This window comes from Macadamia integrifolia, chromosome 1 (genome assembly GCF_013358625.1).
Source record: "Macadamia integrifolia cultivar HAES 741 chromosome 1, SCU_Mint_v3, whole genome shotgun sequence".
In the NCBI taxonomy this organism is placed as follows: Eukaryota; Viridiplantae; Streptophyta; class Magnoliopsida; order Proteales; family Proteaceae; genus Macadamia; species Macadamia integrifolia.
In genome coordinates this window covers 26149930-26174978 of record NC_056557.1, presented here as the reverse complement: position 1 = coordinate 26174978, position 25049 = coordinate 26149930, and the positions used below count along the sequence as shown (strand labels likewise).

At 34.6% G+C, this 25049-nt stretch overlaps 1 protein-coding gene and 1 long non-coding RNA gene across 2 annotated transcripts; one reads left to right on the top strand and one right to left on the bottom strand.

Moving 5' to 3' along the window:
• Positions 1-4571: 4571 nt before the first annotated feature.
• LOC122072625 (homogentisate geranylgeranyltransferase, chloroplastic-like) lies at positions 4572-10824 on the bottom strand. Its single transcript, XM_042636995.1, has 10 exons — positions 10806-10824; positions 10052-10353; positions 9872-9955; positions 9343-9417; positions 8861-8944; positions 8580-8669; positions 5854-5925; positions 5381-5476; positions 5177-5281; positions 4572-4613 (listed from the first exon to the last, which is right to left on the bottom strand). The coding sequence occupies exons 1-10, from the start codon at positions 10822-10824 to the stop codon at positions 4572-4574; spliced, it is 969 nt and encodes a 322-aa protein (XP_042492929.1).
• Positions 10825-15101: 4277 nt separating this feature from the next.
• LOC122073912 lies at positions 15102-16033 on the top strand. The gene is made up of 3 exons (XR_006138921.1): positions 15102-15214; positions 15452-15516; positions 15637-16033. It is a non-coding gene; the product is annotated as an uncharacterized LOC122073912 (long non-coding RNA).
• Positions 16034-25049: the final 9016 nt, after the last annotated feature.

The window sequence follows — 25049 nt, the reverse complement described above, 5'->3', positions numbered from 1 at the left end:
TGAATGTCTAAGTATTCCCCTTGCTAATATAATAAAAAAAAGGAAAGAAACTGTACCTGTCCGCACCCTTTGCGTCCAGACATAGCTGGGTGTGAAAGTATCTAGTGTACATTGGTGAAATTGGGTCTTCTCATACCCAGATATGTCTGAGCGTAGGGTAAGCTAGATGGGTAGGGTTCTTTCTCTAAAAAAATGAATGTAAGGATTCAAATATTTTGACCAGATGATGAGTATAATGCAGACATTCTCAAATAAGACCAGTTGATTTGGATGAGTTTGGATCTATTGCATGTTGGTGAGCGTACATGTGAAGATCCAATACTCGTCCTATTTTTTGCCATTACAAGGATGAAGACGAATATATATGAAAGCAAAAGGATATTTGTTGGAACCTCACATGCATGACCATGTGATCGTACATGCAGCGGATTCAAATTCATTTGGATTATTTGATTTTTTTTTTTTTTTTTTTTTATCTTGAATTCTATGCACATCTTATTTTAAGGGTAAAAGTGTCATTCTGAGTATACAGCCTTCACACAACTTTAACTTGGCATCCCTTCGGCGACAGGAATTCAGGGCCTAAAAATCGGATCATATAAGTGGAATTGTTGAATGGATGGATGCAAATTGCAATTAACTCCTGATTCTGTTGGTTATTGAGTAGGGTTGTCAATTTCAAGCCCGGCTGAGCCCAACTATTTTAAGCCAAAATTGTCCAATCTGATTACTAAATGTATTGGGCTCAAGCCTGATCAAGACCGATTGATTACTAACTCGATTTGAGTCATTTTTCCGTAGCGTGATACGTTTATGCTTGATTAGAACTCGTTTAGAGATGAATGGATAATGAAGAAATTTAAGGTATGTTTAACCTGATTATTAGTTGCCTTATTAAGGGTGGGTATCCGACCAACCGTTTAGGAGGCAAATCCATGGTTTAATCATCACTTTTAGCTCCTCAGTCTCAGAAGAAAGATGATTCTTTAATGTCAAGGGTCCTTTCTTTCTCTGCTGTCTCTAATTCTGGTGACACGTATTGCTCCTATCAGGTGTTTCGTAACCTCTCCAACCCAACCATCTACGATTGGAATACTTTTATAGGGGTAATCAAGAAACAAAAATCCAAATTGTTCTATCTCTGATTCTCCGTTTTAACTGAAATGTGTTAGCTGGAGTTTCACCTGATCATATAATTTCCCCCATTTTAGATAAGGCATCATCGTGTTTGTTATCACTGAAGCATAGTGTGGCAGTACATAATTGCATTTCTAAGACTGGGTTTGGTTTGAGTTTGATCGATTCTTTTGGAATTCCTTGATTGATATGTATGCTTCTTGGGGACATAATATCTGCCCGGAAGTTGTTTGATGAAATGCCGCAGAAGAACTTGATTTCATGGAATGCCAGGGTCCATGAATATGCTAATTAAGCGTGGTGATTTGGTTACCGCCCGAGAAACCTTTTGTTAAACTTTTCATTTTAAAACCAATTGGCTTGAAGTGGGGTGGACTCTTGTGATTCTTCTATATTGGTTGTTGAGTCATCCACAGTCAATGTTGGACTATGTCAATACGTTTAAATTGATGCCAAAACTGAACGTTGTATCTTGGAGTTCTTTGATTAATGGGTATGTCAAGAGCAGGGACCATAGGAAGGCCAAGTCTTTGAAAGAATGCAGCTTCAGCTTGTAGGGGCAAAATCCAATGAGGTTACCAGGTGAGTATGTGCATTTAGATGCTCTTGAATAGGGAAGAATGATGCCCTGTTATGTGAAAGATAGTGAATTGCCTTTGGGTCTGGCTCTGCTGAGTTCCCTACTGGACACGAGGTCGCAATGGAATAGATAAATGTCTTAATTTGGAATGCAATGATTGGAGGGCTTGCTACACATGGATTTTGAGTCATCTGAATTGTTTAAAGTGTTGCAATCTGGGGTTGGGGGGGGGGGGGGGTGGGCTGGGGGAGGGGGGATGGGAACCAGATGAGATCACTTATAACTAGGGCTTATTGAGTGCAAGTGCTCATGCTGGGTTGGTTGTGGAAGCTTGGCACTTCTTCAATTTCCATAGGTCCAAATGACATTCTCATTCTAGCTTAGGAATGCATTCCCCATTTCGAGAATGTATTCTAAACACAGCCCCACTATTCCTTTGAATTCTTTGCCAACTTTATCTATTTACATGCCAGCTGGTTATAATGGAAGTATTCTGGTGTAAGCCTCTGTTTTGTTGGGCAAAATTTAACATTTATGATAGTTATTTAGGAAATCCAGGGATGACAGGGGCTAGAGGTATTATCAGAGACCAATTGAGAAACATTTTGTTCTCCTTCAAATGTTTTCTCCGAGTGAAATCAATCTTTAAGGCAGAATATGAAGGTCTAATAGAGGAATTAATGAGGGCGAGAAAACTCAGTGTTTAAGCTCTATGGATAGTGTCTAACTCAACCTTGCTGCTAGCTTTGGTTCAATCGAACCTTGTTCCATGGTTTGCGCTTCAGGGTTGGATCGTTATTCAGTCTATTTTCAAGTCAACCTCATGGAAGATTTATGGATTGCTTTAGGGAGGTCAATCCTATTGTTGATTACTTGGTCAAGGACACGGCTACGACTAGCATATCTACTACGATGATTGAATTTCCTTTTCATATCGAAGAAGAGTTAGCGATTGATGCTGTAGCTAGACCTAGATTTCGATTTTATTAGTCGCGGTTTCAGGTCGCAATTCTAATGCTAGTTATAGTGCTTGCAATTTAATTAAAAATAAAGTAGGCTTTAAGACTAATAGGAACTAGTGAGAAGATAGGGGAAAAGTGCATTACAAAGCACGTGATTTTACTTAAGATAGGCCATCAAATTTGACATCATAGTTGTCAATGGAATCCTAAGTAGAATCAATGATTAGAACTCTTTGTCAAAGAAGGAGATAGAAAAACCATTAGATGCAATCATATTCTCAAACAAATGTCATAAATATGCCTGTATGTGTGGATTTATGGTAAAATCCAGGATTTTATTTAAAACCTTTAACAGTTAGTATCACATTTATTACATAAAAAACATTAGGAAACAAACAACCCGTTTACCATGTGCCATCACTGATATCCTTCTCAGCATACAAATTGAAGAAGGAAGCACTCAGCATAGATTAACTGCAAGAGAGAATGTTATCTGCTATTATTTTTTTATTTTTATTTATTTATTTATTTATTTTTTGCACTCTTGGATTTATGTAGCCGACCCCATTCAGTTGGGATAAGGCTGAGTTGTGTTGTTGTTGAAATATTCTTTGATCATAAAGTAAGAGTGGATTATTACTTCAACCAAAAAAAAAAAAATCAATTTTGAAAACCCACCGAAAGGATCCATAGCCGAATCACATTAAAAAGATAATATCCAAACCCACCGACAAGATTTATTNGGGATGGGAACCAGATGAGATCACTTATAACTAGGGCTTATTGGGTGCAAGTGCTCATGCTGGGTTGGTTGTGGAAGCTTGGCACTTCTTCAATTTCCATAGGTCCAAATGACATTCTCATTCTAGGTTAGGAATGCATTCCCCATTTCGAGAATGTATTCTAAACACAGCCCCACTATTCCTTTGAATTCTTTGCCAACTTTATCTATTTACATGCCAGCTGGTTATAATGGAAGTATTCTGGTGTAAGCCTCTGTTTTGTTGGGCAAAATTTAACATTTATGACAGTTTTTTGGGAAATCCAGGGATGACAGGGGCTACAGGTATTATCAGAGACCATTTGAGAAACATTTTGTTCTCCTTCAAATGTTTTCTCGGAGTGAAATCAATCTTTAAGGCAGAATATGAAGGTCTAATAGAGGAATTAATGAGGGCGAGAAAACTCAGTGTTTAAGCTCTATGGATAGTGTCTAACTCAACCTTGCTGCTAGCTTTGGTTCAATCGAACCTTGTTCCATGGTTTGCGCTTTAGGGTTGGATCGTTATTCAGTCTATTTTCATGTCAACCTCATGGAAGGTTATGCACTACTTTAGGGAGGCCAATCCTATTGTTGATTACTTGGTCAAGGACACGACTAAGACTAGCATATCTACTACAATGATTGAATTTCCTTTTCATATCGAAGAAGAGTTAGAGATTGATGCTGTAGCTAGACCTAGATTTCGATTTTATTAGTCGCGGTTTCAGGTCTCAATTCTAATGCTAGTTATAGTGCTTGCAATTTAATTAAAAATAAAGTAGGCTTTAAGACTAATAGGCACTAGTGAGAAGATAGGAGGAAAGCACATTACAAAGCACATGATTTTACTTAAGATAAGCCATCAAATTTGACATCATGGTTGTCAATGGTGTCCTAAGTAGAATCAATGATTAGAACTCTTTGTCAAAGAAGGAGATAGAAAAACCATTAGATGCAATCATATTCTCAAACAAATGTCATAAATATGCCTGTATGTGTGGATTTATGGTAAAATCCAGGATTTTATTTAAAACCTTTAATAGTTAGTATCACATTTATTACATAAAAAACTTTAGGAAACAAACAACCCGTTTACCATGTGCCATCAGGCCCATCACTGTTATTCTTCTCAGCGTACAAATTGAAGAAGGAAGCACTCAGCATAGATTAACTGCAAGAGAGAATGTTATCAGTCATTAAATGTAACAACTAACTCACAATTTTCTTAACATTGGCACAAGAAAGGAAAATATTCAAATTCATGAAGATGTTAGCTAGCCGTTGTGGGTTGTTGTCACTATGTATGGGGATCAAGTTCTGCCTTCACCAGGAGAGGTGAAGAGATCGGTTTTTTTTTTGCTCTTGGATCCATGTAGCCGATCCCATTCAGTTGGGATAAGGCTGAGTTGTTGAAATATTCTTTGACCATATGGTAAGAGTGGGTTATTACTTCTACCAAAAAAACAAAAAAAAGTGTGTTATTTCAAAATTTAATATGTGGTTGTCTAAAGAATAATATCATCAATTTGAAATTTTAAGTAGGTCATGACCTAATTCCCTTCTAGAGATAAAATCTTCAGTTTTTGAACTTTTAATTAGGTCATGAAGTAGGATTTTAATTAAAAAAAATGTGGTTTTTGTAGGATTGGAAGATCTAATGTTGTGGTTCTATCTGTCAAAAAACTGTTGACCCATGTTTAACACCATAAGGTTTTAGAAACCAATGCAACTTACCTTCCATATGAACATATAAAATGATTGTGTAGATAATTTATCTTTAAGATCAACAGTCCTAGAACGAAGTGACAGAACAGCAGCAATGGCAGAATGACCCAATATCTACACCCAATAAAGATTGTTAGGACATTATTTTAATAAGGGAAAAATGGTATGAATGCTAGTGGACTAAAAGAAAATGATATAAATTAAATTGCTTACTGTGATAAGTTTGAACAACAAAGATGAAGAAGAAACCCCTATTATCATTCCAAGACCATAAGCAATCAAAAGGATATTAATGCCGAGGGAGAATGCCTGTTTCATACAATAAAAAAAATTATTAATAATCATAAAAAATTTCCCGATAAGAGGATAGAAAAAAGAAAAATCTTTCTATCTACATCTTTTTCTTTCTCAAATGTAATATAAAATTAACCAATGTCTGTTTGGAAATATATATTTTATTTATTTATTTATTTTACATTGTGGATTTCCCTCATACATGTGATATAGCTAATTTTTTATTTAATTAATAAAATAACATACTCAAACATTTAAAATTAATATCACCAGACCAAATATTATGAAATAAAAAAAAGTCATTAGTATTGATTGGATGACTCAAACTCATTAATTGAGTTTAAGGATAATTTATGTATATATAAATGGAAGTAAATGAAATTTGCACTCACTCTTTCTTTGCCAAGTTTGGTGCTAGAGGTGACAATGGAATTTTCTTCGTCTCCATCAACATCTGGCACATCCTGTAAATTGCAACAGGAATATTATTGATATAAAAGAAGAAATGATCCTCTTAGACATGTAAATTCTCCAATATATAACAGAATAATGATGTAAAATCAATAGTAACTACTTATACATTTTTAGATGGAAAAAATTGCGTTGTTCTATATGAACAAATAGAGGAGAAAAAAAGCAAATTATATCCCTCTCTATCCATATATTTTTTTCATCCATTTATAATCATACATAATATCCTTTAGAATTTAATGAGGGTAATGTGAATGTTGTCGTTCCTCAAAGAAGGTTAAGAACTACACAATAGCTATCTATGCCATGAGTATGATACTGCAAAGACATTATTTTTTGTGGATGCAAAAGGAGTAGAAACATTTTCTTTCGTCTGACAGAGCCAACATTTGAAGGGCGTGAGGCCCTTCAATGCTGTGCCTGCTGCAATGCAGAAAAGATGAAAGAGAAAGAAGGAAGAACAAGAAAAGGGGAAACTTGTTTTTGGACTCCAGTGAGAGAGATGGGAGGTTGATTATTTTTCAACGTCTTTTCCTTAGAATTACACTAATTTTATAGGACACATGAGGGTTTATTATTTAAGGAAACCTCAATCACCTCCGCCCAAATCCTTGATTTTGGGTTTGATTCTAAAATCCCCTCCCTTTTTCTTATCATAAATTGGGTTTTCAGAAAATTATTTTAAGATCAGGAGAACCATTTGGTGATATGATCAAGATTAGAGTCAAACTATCACTGTATTTATTCATTTTTCTACTTCTTCTTCCAAGCACAGAATAACCCCAAAGGGTTGTGGGTTTTTTTCTATCAATTGGGGACCCCTTCACAACCCAAAGGATGGTCTACAGGAGTTCAAACTACTCCTTTACTACAGGACACTTGCCTCGCCAACAGTTAGATCCGGCTCTACCCCAAACTTTTCTGGTTTACCCCAAGATTGTCCACTTGTCTGAATGTTGTTGAGTAGTTTCAAAAGTAATAAACGCATAGATGAGTGACGATTCAAATCGATTAATATGGATGTGTCTAAAGGTAGTGAAAGTTTAACATTGTCTCTGATTGTAAAAGGGAAATAAAGACTGGTCAAGCCCAAAGCAAAATGTTGGTCTCTTTTCTTGCCTTTGAGTTAGAAGACTTTGTTTATGGAGAGCCTAAGTATTGGGATTATTGAATGAGAATAGAATTTGGTTATTATTGATGGCAATGGAAAGCTGTTGTTTCATACAATTAAGTAAGAAGAAAATATAATTAATAAATAAAAGGAAAAAGAACCATGTCGGTCTAGTGCAGGAAACGTGTAGACACAAGTGGGCACGAAAAGACAGCACTACCCCTTGTGTGCGCCGAAAATCTCATTTTCCCGTAAATTTGACGTTCCTTGCGCTAGAGTGACAGGATTTTTTCGCCCATAAATAAAACATATTATATTGAATTATGGAGATGGTTTAATTAATTATACTAACTTATCAGTAGTTAAATTAATCTTTATCTAAGCAAAATTGGAATGAATTGGGATGGGACTTCGCATTTACTTATATCAGCTATATTATTGAGAACTTCTGGTGATTGGTTAATGTGTTTACACTTTAAAAAAGAAAAAAGAAAGCTCTATTAAACTTTGATTTCAAATGAAGTAATTCACTTTTATGTGGTATTTAAAACTATATAAAAAATCAATTTGAGATCATTATATCATGCGTAGCTTGTGGAAGCTGAATTTTTCTTTTCAATAAAATTATTCATTTTGCATGTGCTATTTAAAATAATGAAAAAAATGATAGATTGAAATATTCTCATCATGAGTTAATGGGCATTTTACCTTGAGTATTGTGATAGCAAAACCATGTAGAGTCATTACCACTGAAGCAAATATCAATGACTTGGTAATAATTATTGGTTTCCCCAATATATATTTCTGTATATTTCATATCAATCATCATTAAAATGTACTTAATAATAAGAGATAACATATTCTACCAAAAAATAATAACATAAAATATAAGGTAAAATTTTTAATTTAAAATATAAAATTTTTTATTACCTGAGCATGTATATAGTATGGTATAATATTACCAATGCCCCTCCAAAATCCAAGGATTGCAGCAGCGAGTACAGGATCTCTTTTCCACCTAAGGTAAGGAAGCTAACATAGAAAATAAAATCAAAAAATATATTTTATCAATATAACCACTTTGAAATTAGCATGCAATGCTCAAGAAAGAATATAAGCTTATCTTAGTCAATATTTATGTTTGTTTTTATACACTTATATACATGCAATTCTTTAAGTCAGTCAACTTTATTAATATTCTCTACCTGACTCCCTCTCTTGAAAATTTCTTCATACAATATAATTTAAAAAGTCTTTCTTTTTTCCATTTACTCTATTGTTTTATGAGAAAAAGTTCTCTGAGCTACTAGGGTAGGGTATTGCAAGCACTTCAATGTTCACCTCTCTCCTTTTCATATTGAATGACTTTGCTGCCCTCGAATGTAAGATACTGTTTTGTAGCACATCATTGGTGCACTCTTCTCTATTGTTTGCTTAGAGAACTCTCTCATTTTTTATTTTATTTATCCATGTATGCTTTATCTCGTTTGCTAAATGATACTAATCAAGCGTTGAAAATGGATGAGGGGTACATACGTCAACTGAATATACGGTTCCATATATTAAGCATGCACGGATGCCGCAGAGAAATGCTGGAGATTGAGACATCACTCCCATAGAAAGGCTCTACACAAAATAAAGGAAAAACAAAATCTTATATTAGGACCTGTAATTGTATAATAACAAATTTAATTCAAAGTATCTGCAAGTATAAAGTCCGCACATCTCTAAAACTATAAGTTTTTTAATGCATTTAAACAGGAAAAATAATAATAATTATGTAACTAATTCCCTATGTCAACCAAGACATTTATTACCAGCAATGTGACTATCCAAACAATGGCCTTAGCAGTTCCAATTGAGAAGATTCCAGAGGCGATTGGAACAAGTTTTTTGTTGGCCTATATAGATACAAAAATGCGAAGAAGTGATGAGGACAAAAGGAAGCAAAGGTGACCAGACATCTTTATAAATATATTTAATTATGTCTATATAAACTTAATTTTGAATAAATATGTTATATAGAGAAAGAGCAGTAACATGTCTTGTTTCCTACGCCCTCCAATGAGGGAGCGCACATGGGTATTCACCACGGGACACATAGGGGGACAGGAAGGTTATTTCATGGGATCCTTTGAGAAGGCATAGGGAACTAGACCAATTAGTGTTCTTTTCAACTTATTAATCATTTCTTTATAACCTTTAAGCCATGAAAGATAACCATGTGTATGATTCACATAGTAGGCTCAAGATCTCTTAAATTTTTTTGTGAATATAAAAACAAACAAATTGCATTCACCTTGTCAATTTCTATATCATATAGTTGATTCACTCCAACTACATAAATGTGAGCCAATATTGTTGCAATAACAGCCTGAAAAAAAATAATAATAATAGTATAAATACCAAAGAAATTTCTTTCGCTTTTAATGTGCCAATTTTTTTTGTGGCTAATTCTCTGGCCAAAAAACCTTCAAATGTTAGGAGTGAACTTCCAAGAGAAATTTTTAATGATGTAGATTGGGACGCCTTATCACTTTGGTTTTAGAAATCAATATGAGATTGGAATTGACTGAACCGGTCGATAGGACCAACCGAAAACTTACCCGTTGGATTGAAACCAAGAAAACTGGTAAAAAATTAAAAACCACTAGACCGGACCATTTGATAAAACCAACCAAAACTCCTTATCATTTTGGTTGGTTTTCTTGGCCTTAGAGCCTGTGTTTGTTGTACATTCCTTCCCCTTTCTTTTTTCCTATCTAATTTAAAAATATTATACACAAACTACACTTCCACAACCACTATAGGTAGGTTCATATCCTCACCTTTAGTACTTCTATGAAAAATGTTGGAGTGAAATCGGAGATCGTTTCTACTGGAAGACAAGAAACAGATGTTACTGCCAGACCCTGATAATTCAAAATGCACATAAAGAACCTTTATCATGTTAAAGAAGTTAATTGATTTTGAAGTCATATATCAAGAGTTAGTGATTTATAACTTACTGTGCCAATGGCAGCATATGGACGAGTAAATCTGTAAAATGCATATAATTTTCCAAATGGTCCATTATAAGCATCCTCTTGTTTGGATGAATAATCATTCTCTAACCTGTCTTGCTTGTGAGGTTCCTTCTCTATGTTTTCTTCATTATTAATTAAAGCAAAGGAGTTTTGGGGATAACATTGAAACCGTTGTGTGAATATTTTTTCCTGAATACTGTTTTTACGATTCAAGTATGACCTCAAATACAGTTGATTGAAAAGCAAGGATCTATGTAGCCGACTCCATTCAATTGAGACAAAACCTATAAAATTGAAAAAATAAATGAATAAAACGAGATCAGTAAGCTAAGCAAGATACTTATACAACAAAATAATATCAGTCTTTAACTTCAATCATTATGAAACTATATGCTTACTTTTATATATCATAAAATCCTAAATAAAGAACACTCCCACAAAAACTAGCAGCAATAATTGTCCTCAGCTCGGAACGATTTTGGTTTTTATTCGATTTTGACATGTTTCTGTTGTTGCACATGAATCAACTGAAGTTTAATAAACAAAATCAACTGGAAGAAAAACGAAAGAGTAAAAACAAGTTTGGAGAATAGAGGAGTGACATTATTAAAACATAAAAAGGTGAGGGATGAAGTGAATGGATTGATTAAGAAACAAGTGCATTGTATTCAGAAATAGAAAATTCAGTACTGTTTAATACATAACAAACAGATTACCTTATAAGTCAAAACCATACCATACTGAGGAAGATTCATTTCTAGATATAGAAACTGTACCGATTGTTCTTCAATTCAGTTTGATACCTTTTTTTTTTTCGGTTAAAAATCAGCAATAGAAAATATCAATAAGACTGAATTTATAGAGAATTAAGTAAGAATATAACCATTGAATTACATCTCCACCTTCGAAATGGTCATTAGTAGAGAAGTAATCCAATCAAAGAGAGAACCAAATTCCTGAAGAAAATCTATATCTAGGTCTTAGTTGAAAATTCTGGTTAATATCATGAAAAAATAATGGTGCAGTGTCCCAAGTAGAAGACGTAGCCATTTCAGCTGCATGTTTAGTTTGTTTGTGATAGTAATTATTTACTTATTTACTATCGTAAGGACAAATTATCATCTGCTTTCTAGTCAAAAAAATTTTCCGTTGCTATTGACTCGCTACCATTATCCGCTAACCCTCGATAACAGTTAAATCCTCTTTCTCTCTCCTAAATTAGCATGTCCTCTTTCTTTATTGTTTCCATATTAAGAAATAGGAAGAAAAAAAAAAAAAAATCAATTTTGAAAACCCACCGAAAGGATCCATAGCCGAATCACATTAAAAAGATAATATCCAAACCCACCGACAAGATTTATTGCTGAATTACATACTACAAAGTGAAAAAAAAAAAAAAAAAAAACAGTATCGTATTCGTAACCCACAAACTAAACCTAGAACACTGTTTAAAAGAAAAAAAAAAAAAAAAAAAAAAAGGAACAATTATTGAAACCCACCAACAAGATAGATGGCCAAATTCATATTAAGGCTATGTTTGGTGTCCAAAAGAATTGAAGAAAAAAAAAGAAAAGAAAAATCTAAAAATGAAAATAGAAGAAAAGAAATGAAATGGTGAGAAAATAAAAAACAAATATATGTATATTTGGTTACCATTAGAAGAGAAGAAAAGAAAAAAAAAACTTTTTATATTTTCTTATGTTTTCTTGTGCTTTTGACAAAATTTTGTTTTTTTGGAGCAAAAGAGAACGCCACAATTCCCAATATAAAATTTGGAATTCAAAAACTAAATCTTTTCTTGATTTAGGACATACCAAGCACAAAGAGAACTTCGTAAACCAAGTGTTCTTTTCTTCTCTTGGCTACCAAACATAGCCTAAAAGAAAAAAAGAAGAAAAAAAAATCATACGCATAGAAGACGCCATGAGATTCACACACTAGCAGGGCCAATCTTGTCTCTACGTGGCGACTTCTTGCTTATGGTCATGAAGACTAGCTCACGCACTTGATGCAACTCTTTTGGCAGTGGAGCTCATGCGTGTAGTATCTGTGTTGCAACTAATTGATTGTTGTTTCTTTCGATTGAGTGTTGATACATGTGGAGTTTCTCTCAATTGGTGTGCTTCACAACGGAGTTCCTACTCTTTTGGGGGTGAGGGATGAGGGGTGAGGGGTGAAGGGTGAATTCCTAAACTCGGCTTCTGAGGAGCAACCTTTGTTGAATCGATATGATTACGCTCTTTTTTATATTCTTTTTAGTGAAGAGGATTTCTGTCCAGGAGCGTAACTCCCAAACCAGCATGATCATAATCATCAGACCCAATCAGTGCCCTTCATTTGGTTCAATCCATGGAAGCTGGGGCTTTTTATTTGTGGTTTATTGACAAGATGAAACACGACTTTAATAAAGTATTGGAATTGATATTAGTCTCGGCCGATACCATGACACCTTGGCCCTCTAACCGTGCTAAATTATTATCATTTTTGGTCAATAAACCTCAAGGCTTTAAAATGTGTCTTGACATGCTGATTTGCTGGATCATAGTCGACCGATGTCAATATGATTAGTGCTATTCTGGGGATCCTATATTGATCCATTGAACCATGAATAGAAGCCGGAGGAAAAACTGACTCTTAGGCAGGCAATCTCCGAAAAGTGCTTGCCCAACCTCCCATCCAAGTAACATATTCTCTCTCTCTCTCAAAACATACTCTCTCACACAAAACTTTGTAAACGCAAACAAACCAGACATTTTCCATAATCAAAACTACGGACATCAAGCACAAAGCCACAAACGGAAGAAAATAGAAGTACAAAAAGTTATAGAAAGAGAAATATTGATAATTACTCCCTTTCAAGGATTTAGGCTCCCTCGACAACCAACCTAACAAAAAGTATATAATAGAAAATTTCAATAATTTCAGGTTCAGAACAAAGAACTAAATGAAGAGAGGAAGAAACAACTACTAAAATGTCCATCACCTCTTTCATGAGATGGGTGTGCTTGGAGAGAAGAAGATGAACCGGCGACCCCAAACATGTCTCTCTCTCTCTCTCTCCCTTGTGTGTGTCTGCTGATGCTGATATGTTGAAGAAGAGGATCCTAATTTATAAGAGAAGCTTGTAACAGTGCTGATATATTAACCATTTTAAGTTTGCTTATATCAGTTTTTGACCATCACCCTTCTAAAAACACATTAACAAATCAGATGTTGTTGTGTTCAATTAATGAGCGTTTTCATTTCTTAAATTTTTTTTTTAATAAATTATTTGATCTGGAATGCACATGCATGATCATTTTTTTTAATCAACAAATAAGCTATCATAAATTATCCATTAGAAAAGCTACCTGGAATCCACGAGTAGAGAAAATATTTTGTAGAAAAATATAGGGAAAAGGGTACTGAACAGATGAACTAATCAGATGTTGTTGTGTTCACATGAGCCTCTTGATTTCTTTGAAATATTTTTCATAAAATATTGACCTGGGATCACTTTTATGAACAAACTACCGTGAATTATTCATCAGAAATGCTACCATGACATACAAGTGTAGAAAAAATATTAAAAAAAGTAATAATAGGAAATCATAATCAAAGGATAAGTATGTTAACAAACGTCTCCAATTTGAATATTTTCAGAGATTACTTTATTTTACGGGTTAGGTGTGATTGCATGTAATTGAAGTTTATTCTTGGGTCCGAATCATAAGATCGAACAAGATCAAAGGATTCCTCATCAGGCTAAAAACAAAAAGGAAAAATAAATCCATACAGTATTGGATCGGTTGATATGGTATTGGATTGGCCGTGGCTAATATTGAAATGATACCGTTATGTATTGTTGGTATGGGCCGAAATTCAAAAAAGAACCCACCATAATGCTGGGTACTTGTAAACCCTAATGTGCATTCGAGTAGCTACCCATAGCAGATACAACTGTTTCATGATGTAGCTTGCCTCAAACCTATCTTTGGATTACCCTATGCACTGAAGATGATTGAACCCGGCCAGCTTCTTAGATAACATTATTGTTCAACGCAAAATTTAAAAAAAAAATGGCTTTAAAGAGTTACGTCTGAGGTAGGCATGTATGAGTATACAAGGATGATTCACAGGAAAAAAAAAGAAACGAGTATATAAAGCTCATTGGTTAGGTCTTTGTAATCTGTTCAAACCTAATCCACCATGACAGAGACTGCAATTTTTGTTCTACCAAGAGAGAGAGAGAGAGAGAGAGAGTTATTGATTAAGGGATGACAGCTTAGAGTCTTGCGGATTACACCTACTCAAATCCTTCTCTCTCCTTCTAATTGTCTTGCCACAATGTAGATGATGAACCCTTTTGAGGCGTGATGACTTTGTATTTATACATTTTAGTTTGGCTCGTGTTTTTGATTTCATTCACAAATCATCAATAAAATTACCATAATACCCTTGATATGAAAAATCAACAACCAAATGGTGAGTTATTCCAAAAATTTGCTCACACACCCAAATGATGGATATATTATTTCTTTATACCAAAATTGGTATGAATAAGAGCTCATTTGACTCTTCATAGTGAGAAGGTTCTATTTTTTACGAGTAGGACCCACATTATAGGTAGTCATTGTTGACTAGTATAGTTCCCCATTTTCATACCAAAGCAAAGTATGCAAGAAGACGAGAAAACCGGTCTTTGAATCGTCTAATTCTGGGGTTGAAATCGTCTGTAATTCCGATCTCTTACAATTTTACGCAATACCACCTTCAGGTGATGACACGTATATTGATACCAATACAATGGTCCAGATCTGGTACAACTAATAAAACATTAAATCAGTGAAGAGGCATTTAAATCAGATCTGGATCATTGCATTGGTATCAATACACGTGTCACCTCCTTAATGTGGTATTGTATGGAATTGTACGAGATCGAAATTGCAGACAATTTTTTTCCCCAATTCTGACATATGGATCACAAGTTATGAGATTCGGCTTGTCTGTAGCACACCTTTGTGCTACACGATTTGTTACACCGTCCAGATGATCGATACATAGCGATTTCAAAATTAATGGTGACGACAGGAGGGAGACTTATGTACATGCGCTGCAGCGAGTTTGGTTTCCTCTCTGTGATCTGCTCCGCCGAAAATATCTCAGGTGGGTATTCTTTTGGTCCTTCTTCTTCCTCTGGAAAGTGGATCGAAATATAATATCAGATTTCGTTCCAAAGTAAGAAACACCCATTCCCCTCTCAACCCATCTTTCTGCCTTTGCAACAATTTTTAATTGATTTTACTTGGGTTTCTGCGTGTTTTGATTTTCTTCTATTTAACTTTGGGGTTTCTTTCTTTCTTCTTCTTCTTCTTTTTTTTTTTCGTCTTCTTTGAATTAAAGGCTGTGGAGTTGCTCTTCTTGAAGGAAGGATATCACCATTCAATTCGATTGCGGATGCCCATCATGTACATCCCCCTTCCCCAATTTATTCTTTCGCTATTTATGATTTTATTCTTCGTTTCCGATAGACATGGGTGGTCTTCAAGAATTAACTTATATGTGAAGTGATGGTTCTGCGTTTGCAGGAATCAATGATGGTGGATAAAAGAAGAAGGTAGTGGTGGGTTAGATTCTGAGGGATGGAAGGAGTACAGAGAGGAGGGAGCAGATGGAGGAGAACGGCTAGGTTTAAGGGGATGGGATGCTGCGGGGCCTCATGGAGCTCAAAGCGTCGGATATGGCAATAGGAGAGAGCGACGACAAGGAGGTGGAGGAGCCGATTGCAGGGAGAAGAATCGACGGGAAATCCGTTTGGTTTTCTTGCGATTCCTCCTGTTTGGTCGTTTATTTCTTTAAACATATATATTCTCTGTAGCGCACCCTCCTCCCTTGGATATCGTCACCGTTAATTTTGTAATCATCATGTGTCGATCATCTGGAGATCTATAGGACAACAGTGTGCTACAGACGAGCCAGATCCGAAGTTATGGGCATCTGAACATTTCAAACAAATCCTAGATGGGTCATACCTAGCCTAGGTCAATTTGGAACTAGTCCATTCCTGAAGTGAACCTGCTAAAGTTATCAAAACATGCATAGTTGACACTATTTGTGCAGCCAATATTAAAGAGGCCCGAGTCAACATTGATCAAGTCCCCTGTTGTGAGGATGATGGAATGAACGTAGGAACGCCATGTGTCTTTCACATAATTTCTAGATGAGATGGATTATATCTGAGAGTTACCATCTAGATTAGGGTTTAAGATCCACATAAAAAAAAAATGACTAGATGACAATGGGGAAATTAATCAAACAATCAGTTTGAGTATATATGGTCTAATGAAGGTGTTAGGCACTCTGGTCCTCCCCAATAAAAAACGGTCTTCCTTACTTCGCTAAGATAAATATAATATAACATTGAACATTACACAAGGAGATAAAATGTTGAAATAAAGAGAAAAAGATTAAGAAAGGCCATACCCAAAGTTTCAATCGCAAGACAGTGGTTAATATACTGAATGTAAATAAGATAAGCAAGCCCGTGAACTATGCCATGCAATATGTTTTGAACGATCTCTGTGACTTCTCAACTCTAGTGCCTATAAAGATCAATTCCATGGCAGATCTTTTAGTTACTAGGAAGTTAAATATTCAAACTTCGACTCCTTGTGCTAATCGAGTAAAGGAGGTAAGTTGGAACAAGCCGCCAAGGGGATATCGCAAGTTGAATATTGATGGATATTCTCTGAGAAATCCTGGCTGCTTAGGGGCTGGAGGCATATTTAGAAGCGAGACTACAAATAATCTAGGTTGCTATGCTATATATGAAGGAATATGAATCAATTTCACGGCTGAATTTGCTGCATTCTTTCATAGAATTAATTGTGCTGCAGAGAAAAGAGTGACTAAGTTGTGGATTGAAAGCGACTCCCAGGCAATGGTAACTTGTGTTAAAAGGCAAAGTATTCCATGGTGCTTTTTGCAAAAGTGGTGGTCTTATAAAGGATATTTGGATTCTATTTCATGGATGATCGCCCATTGTTTCTGTGAGATAAATACGATAGCGGATAGGTTGGCCAAGCATGCCGCGGTCACGAGAAGTTCAATTACCTAGGATATAGCTCTAAATTTCATCATTCCAGACATTGAATGGGACGGCTAGCATAGGCCTCAATTCCGCTTCATGTAACTATTTTTCATTTGTTTTGATTTTCTGTTTTGCTGATGGCCATGCCGAAGGTGGAATAGGATCTCAAAGGTTATTTTGTAATCTTCTATTTTCTTGAATCTCATATATTCTTTTCTGACCTTTAGCAAAAAAAAAAAAAAAATGCTATACAAAACATGGCTAAACAAAGAAAAACTATAAAAAGGAAAAGAACCATTTTTTTTTTTTGCTAAAGATCAGCAAATGAATATACAATAAAAGAACACTCATGTACGAAAAATTACAATAAAATTACCAAACACCCTTGGGAGTTAAAACAAGTCTAGAAAATATATATATGAAGAATCCCTTTGTTTTTTTGCTAAAAGGATGAGAATTTCATTAAGAAGAAAAAATATACAAAACAAGCAAAGGAAAAACTGGGGTTTTTACCTCCACCTTTGGCATTGCCATCAACAGAGGAAAAAAAAACCAAATTAATAAAACCTATACCTAGGCCTAGACTCAGCATCATGGCTGATCCCGTCTCTTATATGATTGGGGAAAATTACATTCTTTTCTGATATTCTTCTTTTTTACTGCTTCCATTGCTAGGAAGTCAACAATGCAATTTGCCTCCCTAAAACAGTGAGAGATCTTCCATATTATAGAGCTGAGGTATGGCTGAATCAAAATCCAATCCTGCTCAACATACCAAGGTATAGCTCTTCCTTGGATAACAGTGACCATGGCAGCAGAGTCACTCTCAATCCAGAGCAATCGCACTCCTAAATCTTTCGCCATACACGATCCTTCCATCAGAGCTTTGAACTCAACCACATAGTTAGATCGTATACCAATGAAAGCTTTAAAGGAGCCTAAAACAACCCCATTATTGTTTCGTAGCACCCCATCAGTCCCAGTGCTTCCTGGATTTCCAAGAGAGCAACCGTCCACATTTAGTTTCTTCCAGTCATGCATAGGTTTGCACCAAAACACCTCCAATATGCGTGATGCTCGGCTGGACCCTTTATGCAGACCAAGAGTTTTGCAGCATATAAGGTCAGAGGGCCCTTTGATATGATCATATGAAGAATCCCTAAAATCCTCTAAAAATAAGAAAAAGCATTCTAAGACAAATGCAACCACAATAGAAGCGTCATTCATAACGTGATCCAACGGTTGTGCTTTTATTGACTAGAACAGAGGTGTCATGCCAAGATTTGTTGGATCACTACTTGGACACCTGTTAATTGTCCAAGTAGCTATGGGCAAGACTTGGGTGATTACCGCTCAAAAGAAGATCTTGATCCCTCGAACCCTAAATGTGCCTGATGGAAAGTTGCTTCGACAAGCAATTCCTAACCAATTGCGCTCAATAGATGTTAGCAGTGTACACTTATTAAGACTTTAAGTTGGCATTCCTTCGGTAACAAGACCTTAGAGTTTTAAAAATTGGATAAGAGTTTTATTGGAATCGTCCAGTTCAACTTGGAATTGATAGTTATGAAAATTCCAACGATTCTTTTGGTTTTTTAGGTCCTACAGACTTTTGTGACACTATCCGAGGCTGACTATCGTTAAGACAATTCTATCGATTCTGACTGAGGCTGACAAAGTTGAATCGGTAAAAGCCGATTCCATACCCTGTTCCAGCGTTTTTAAACCTTAACGAGTCATTTGGGCCTTTTAGGGAACATGGGAGCTAAGAAGTGAAGGATCAAGTAAAGAATTCGTTTTGTCAGAGAAAATGTGGCTTTTTCGGTGTTGCGTTCTTCACAAAAGCCATAATAAGATAAAAATCATAATTACATATTTATGTATTTTTTTTTTAAATTCATTTTTTTTTTGAATTTTTGCTAAATGATTCATGTGGGATTGAATTTCTAATTTGTACAGTGATCATTGATTGAGTTCTATTATGAGACTAGGTCTTCATTGTATGATTACGTACTAATCTCACTCATTAGAAAAGTACATTGAAAAAATACTAAAGGGAGAAATCTATCTCCATTGAAGAAAAATGATGCAAATTCGTACAAAGACAACATCAATGGCTGCGTCAAGCTTTGCTGCAAACGTTACGTCACCAACGGTGAAGGTTATGTCGTTCTCCCCTTTTGTATTGAAACGATTTATGTTGTATTGACAAGAACTCTATTATAGTTTAGAAATTATCATGCTTTAAATTCCATCAATTCTTTCTTATGTTTTCTTGGATGGGTTACTGGTTCTTATTTCATGGTTCGTCTCTGTTTTCTTCTAGTTATTCTTCTCACATTTCAAGGATTTAGTAGGCAATGTGACAGTAGAATTGAAGAATAATTTCGCATGCAATTAGAAGAAGGAATTCGGTCGATCAGTACCTCGACATTAAGCTCTAAAACATGACAGTTGTTGATCCAGACAAGTATTTTCATATGGTATTCTCTCTGCTCAAGTCCTTTAGTGTTTTACTTTGGCTCTGTTTTAATCCTTTTTGTTCTTCTCTTCTATATGAAATTTTATTTCTTAGCATTTTTAATAGTTTTATGGGAAGGTAATTCTCTGTTCGGGAGCTAAACCTTCACCAATGCTCCCTGTGCCTATCTTTCTCCTCCACAAATCTATGCGCAGAATTTTCGTATCACATGGAGAGGAGAGAAATAGTCACATGTTTTTCCATGGTTTTGTTTTCTAGTTCGAGACAGGATGCTGGCTAGGTGAAAAAAAAAGATCACTTAGTTTGTGTTTGGGAAACACTCTCCAAAAGTGATTTCATTAATTTCTTGCTCATCCAGACTAAATTGTGAACAAATTTGGGTTTCGCAGGCGGTCTATTTTTCTTCTCACAGAGAATGAGTTTGGATCGTCTGCACATATGCTCACTTGGACATTCGGGTCCAGTGGCAATACTGTTGTTAAAGACAAAGCTCTGTTGGAGCTCAAAGCTCAATGAATAGTATTTCATTCATCTATCTAATTTGCTACTTTGGCTTCAATATTGTTACTATTTTTTCTTAGTTGGTAAATTCTGAAACTCTTATTAATATTAGTGGAAGCCAAAATCTAAACCACTATGTAATCTCCTTTCTAGACCCAGACAAATCAATGTCAGCTCTGAGGAAAATCTAGGTTTAATCATCACTTTTGGCCTTTCATAAGATGACTCTTTCATGTGAAGGGTCCTTTCTTTTTTTGCTGTCTTTGATTCTAGTAACACCAATTACTCCAATCAGCTATTTCGAAATCTCTCCAACCCCACCATCTTCGATTGGATACTATCATTAGGGGGTACTGAAGAAAGAAAAACTTCAAATCGTTCTATCTTCATTTTTATTGAAATGTTACGGGTTGAAGTTTCTCCTGATCATCTAACATTCCCCTTTAGATAAGGCATTGGTTTGTTTATCATTACTGGAGCATGATGTGGTAGGACATAACTGAATTGTTTAAGACTGGGTTTAAGTTTGATCGACTCGTTCAAAATTCTTTGATTATGTTTGACAAAAATTCACATTTCCTACCATTGACCGTGTGCAGGCGTGTTAGAGCCTTTTTAGGGGAACTAGATGGGCAAGGTTCTTTCTCCATTAAAAAAAAAAAGAAAAAAGAAGAAGAGGCAAAGACTCAAATTTTCTGACCAAATGAGGAGTATAATGCGGACATTTCCGAATAAGATTAGCCAATTTGGATGAGTTTGGATCCACTAAACATATGATCACCGGGTCATACATGTGAGGTGTTGGATCCTCAAATGTACAACCAGGTAATCATAGGTGCAGAGGATCCAAATATATTTGAATCATCTAATTTTTCTTATCTCAAATTCTATACATATCTTGTTATTAAGGGTAAACGTGTCATTCTAAGTATACACCCTTTACATAACTTTAACTTGGCATTTGTTTGGTAACAATACCTCAGGGCCTAAAAAACGGATCATATTAGTGGAATTGTTCGATTCAACTCGGAATTGATAGATGCAAATTGCAATTAACTCCCAAATCTATTGGTTATTAAGTAAGGTTGTGTTGGCACGAAAATCTTCCCTATGCTACGGTCAGCCAACCATGTTAACATGTGCGCGCGCGTGCTAGTATCCTTCTTGACAAGATTCAAAATCAAATTTGACTTTGATCAAACGATCTGGGTTCTACTCTTGCCCCGATAACTTCAGAGACTTTTGTTAATCAAAACCTCCAAAGGATGAGAGAATAAATTGTATTATATCCTTCAAAAGAGTTTTTGAAATACAGATCACTAAAGCCTAATGTATAGACTTTGTGGATCGGAAATTCAAAGAAGTGAACGCAGAGTTCTTCTCCATATCTAATTTTAAATACAAGAATGAAAAATATAAAAACGAAATGAAGAGTTGCATTGTTGTTGGGTTTGTTTGATTTGTTGATTGTCCTCCTCTTGGGTGACTTTTTTGATAAAAAATAGATGCGGAAACGATTGCTGGAGATCGATTAGCATGCATGATAAACACTATGAAGACAAGTTTTAGGCATACCTGAATCCATGGCTGAAGAATAATAATTCCTTAATTCTCTTTTCATATGTTCTTTGTACAATACGATCAATGATGGTTTGGTCTACCCTCTTTTCCTTCACACTTTAGGTTTCTCTAGTCATCCACTTAATGGGCTAGTGATAACTATTTATAGGGGTGAGGGTAGGGACCAACCCTGCAATAAAATTAGGGTTTCCTTCCCATTAAGGAAACAATACCTTAGATACACACATAGTAATATATATTTCATATCATTAAGATGTGCTAATGGAATCCAATATCTTCACAGATATCACTTACCATATTGGATCATTTCTGCTTACTCCATCTATAGTCAACACCACTAAATCAATTTTGAAAACAAATCTTGGACTATGCTAGCCTACTTAATTGAAAATTTTACAATCTCCTACTTGGATAGCATATATCACAAGTTTTAGATTTTTAAAGTTTATTCAAAGTGACTCAAGTTTAGATAAACTGAATGTGGCCACAAACAAAATAGTGTTGAATGGAGTGCACCTTAAACTAAATGCCTTGGTTTGAATGAGAATTACAAACACTCAATCGTATTGATCATCACATCTAAAACGACATGGGATCAAACACGTCAAAGAGCTAATAACCTCACCGACTTGGGCTGAACAGTATGAAAGTATGCTATAGAAATAACATGCAATAGTGATCATCATGCTTATTTTCAAATTGGTCCAAGCTCAGAAACCAAATGAGCCCTATGAGACAGATACCGAAGGTCTTATTAACTACAAGCGTCTTCCAAACGTTCAAGCTTCAATCAAGGAAGCTCATTGGGACTGGGTCCAAATGTCCCAAAACACTAACACTAGACCTCAATTAATCGAGTCTTTACTAATGACTGGATGTGTGTGTATTTACTAGAACCTCATATATCGAATGAGGTAAATACACCAAATATAATCTCAATTTTCTGTAGGAGGCAAATAAACAGTGTATACACATAAACAAATGGCCATAATTAAGATACATGTATATTCTTGAGAACAATAATAATGTTTCACAAATACAAAATTAAATTGAAACACAGATGCTCTTGAATGTATGAGTAAAGCTTCACTAATAAAATATATCAAAAGAACTAATAATTCCATTATCAATGACATGCTCTTGGAAGAGTTTTGAAATCAGGCTCTTAGCTAGTGGATAAATAATTATTTTATCTGTAGTAATATAGTTCTACAGAAATTTATGATTCATGAGCTTACTCCCACTGATTTTTAGATAAATCTATTCGATTCCTCCCCTTTTCATAAAGAACTTTAGTTTGAACATAATTTAAATACCCCTAACTTAGGAGGTACATTACTCCAAGATTAAAATCCATTATCATAATAGTCGGAGATATATTAAAAGATTAGTTCCATTCCTTAAAATTGAAACCATTCAAAGTTTTAATAAAAAAAATAATAATTGGGAAGTCAAAGTTGACAAATATAACCATAGACATTTACCAAAATATATAATATATACAAGAATAGAAGGCATATTAACATCCCAATAATATAATTAAACCTGACTAATTGGGTTATTAATCAGATTCATCCTAGTATTATTTTCAATAGCTGTAGGAAAACACAACTAGGGAAAAATTCAATGTCATTGGGGTCATACCTATGGTGGCAAGATCGCTCAACACGTAGTGAAATCTTTTACATGACAACACCATTCTGAAGATTCTGTCACCTGTGATGGTAAGACAAGAACCTTCAAAGCTATGAAGCCCAAAATATCACTCTCACACTATCAAGAGAAATCGATCAAATGAAGACTCACCTGTGGTGACAAGAGCACATCATTTGTCATATGGTCTCCTTGACCGCAACCCATCCCGAATAGTCAATAGTAATTTCACAATCTCAGTAACTAGCCCACTAAGTGAAAGCGTAATCACTGGAATTATGAAAACCTATAGACTTAGATTGCTACCAAATGCCCGTGGATTTAGATTTGGGTACAAACAATAAGATGAGCTATTTTAGTATTTAATTAACAAAAAATTTCAACATAAATCCACAAAAGTAACCTATTGTAAATCCTAATCGTCAATATGGCAACACCATAATTTAACAATTATCAAAGTGAGTACATTCTTAGTATGACAGTTGTACTTCCAGCCATTACCATAAATAAAAAAAATCTAAATATGATAATTTTCTATAATGACAACATGCTAAATATGAAAGTTCATAACATTTATTCATGATAACAAAAAACACATAAAATATATTACTTTATCCATAATTCATTAGATATACGAAGTTGTATACAAGTATGAACTTTCAACCCAAATGACTTTAATGTCTAGTCCATATACTTTAAAGCCAATCATAATAAAACCCTATAATTTCTTTAAGTCAATAATTTATTGGCTAATAGGGCACATGAACCAAATAACTTACTTAGCCAAAACAATAATAACTCATTAACAAATAAAGTAATATAGGCTTAAATCCATATTAAATGTAAATAACTTCATAAGCTTTATACCAATAAGCTACTAAATCTTCAATGGGCTTATTTAAATCATTCAAGTATGATATATTTATTTTATTTCGTTGAATTTTTAATAAAATCGCACATTATCACAAGTTCACATAAGACGTATAAATTCAAAGAAGTATTACTTAAACAATGCACTTGTGATATTTTGAATCATAATGGGGTGTCAAAACTCATAATTAAGTGTCTTGTGATAAAATCGGATGTTACGGACAATAAATATAACGTCAAAGAAAATATCGAACTACCCCAAGTTGGCTTAAAATTCATGAAAATGACTGATATAATGCACATAATAAAACATATATATTGCATCTACCACCCTCAATAGAATAATATTTTGTTCTCTAACTAATATAATAGAGTGGGGACTAGATGACCCAATAAAAGTATCAGTTATAAGAGTCAATATTAATTCATATTAGAACTAGATTTAACTGTTGGCTTGAACAAACATGATCAAAATAGGCAACCGTATAAACATATTTTATAATTCATTTCAATAAATCAAAATTATATGATTTCTGATTCAACTTGCATAAACTATTTATGCTCTATCAAATTATTAGACTCCAAAACTAGATTTTATTGAAACTATGATGAAAATATTTAATAAACCATCAACATGTACAAGTAACGTAAGATGATTTTGTATCATAACATCTCAAATGTGAATATAGGCATCAGCATTAATACCCACAAAGGATTTTCACTATAACCCATTTAAATAGACCACATCAGTAACAAAGTTTAACTTGGAGAAATTCATGTGTATTCACTGTAATGACTATATCATTCAAGAGTTATAATTGAAA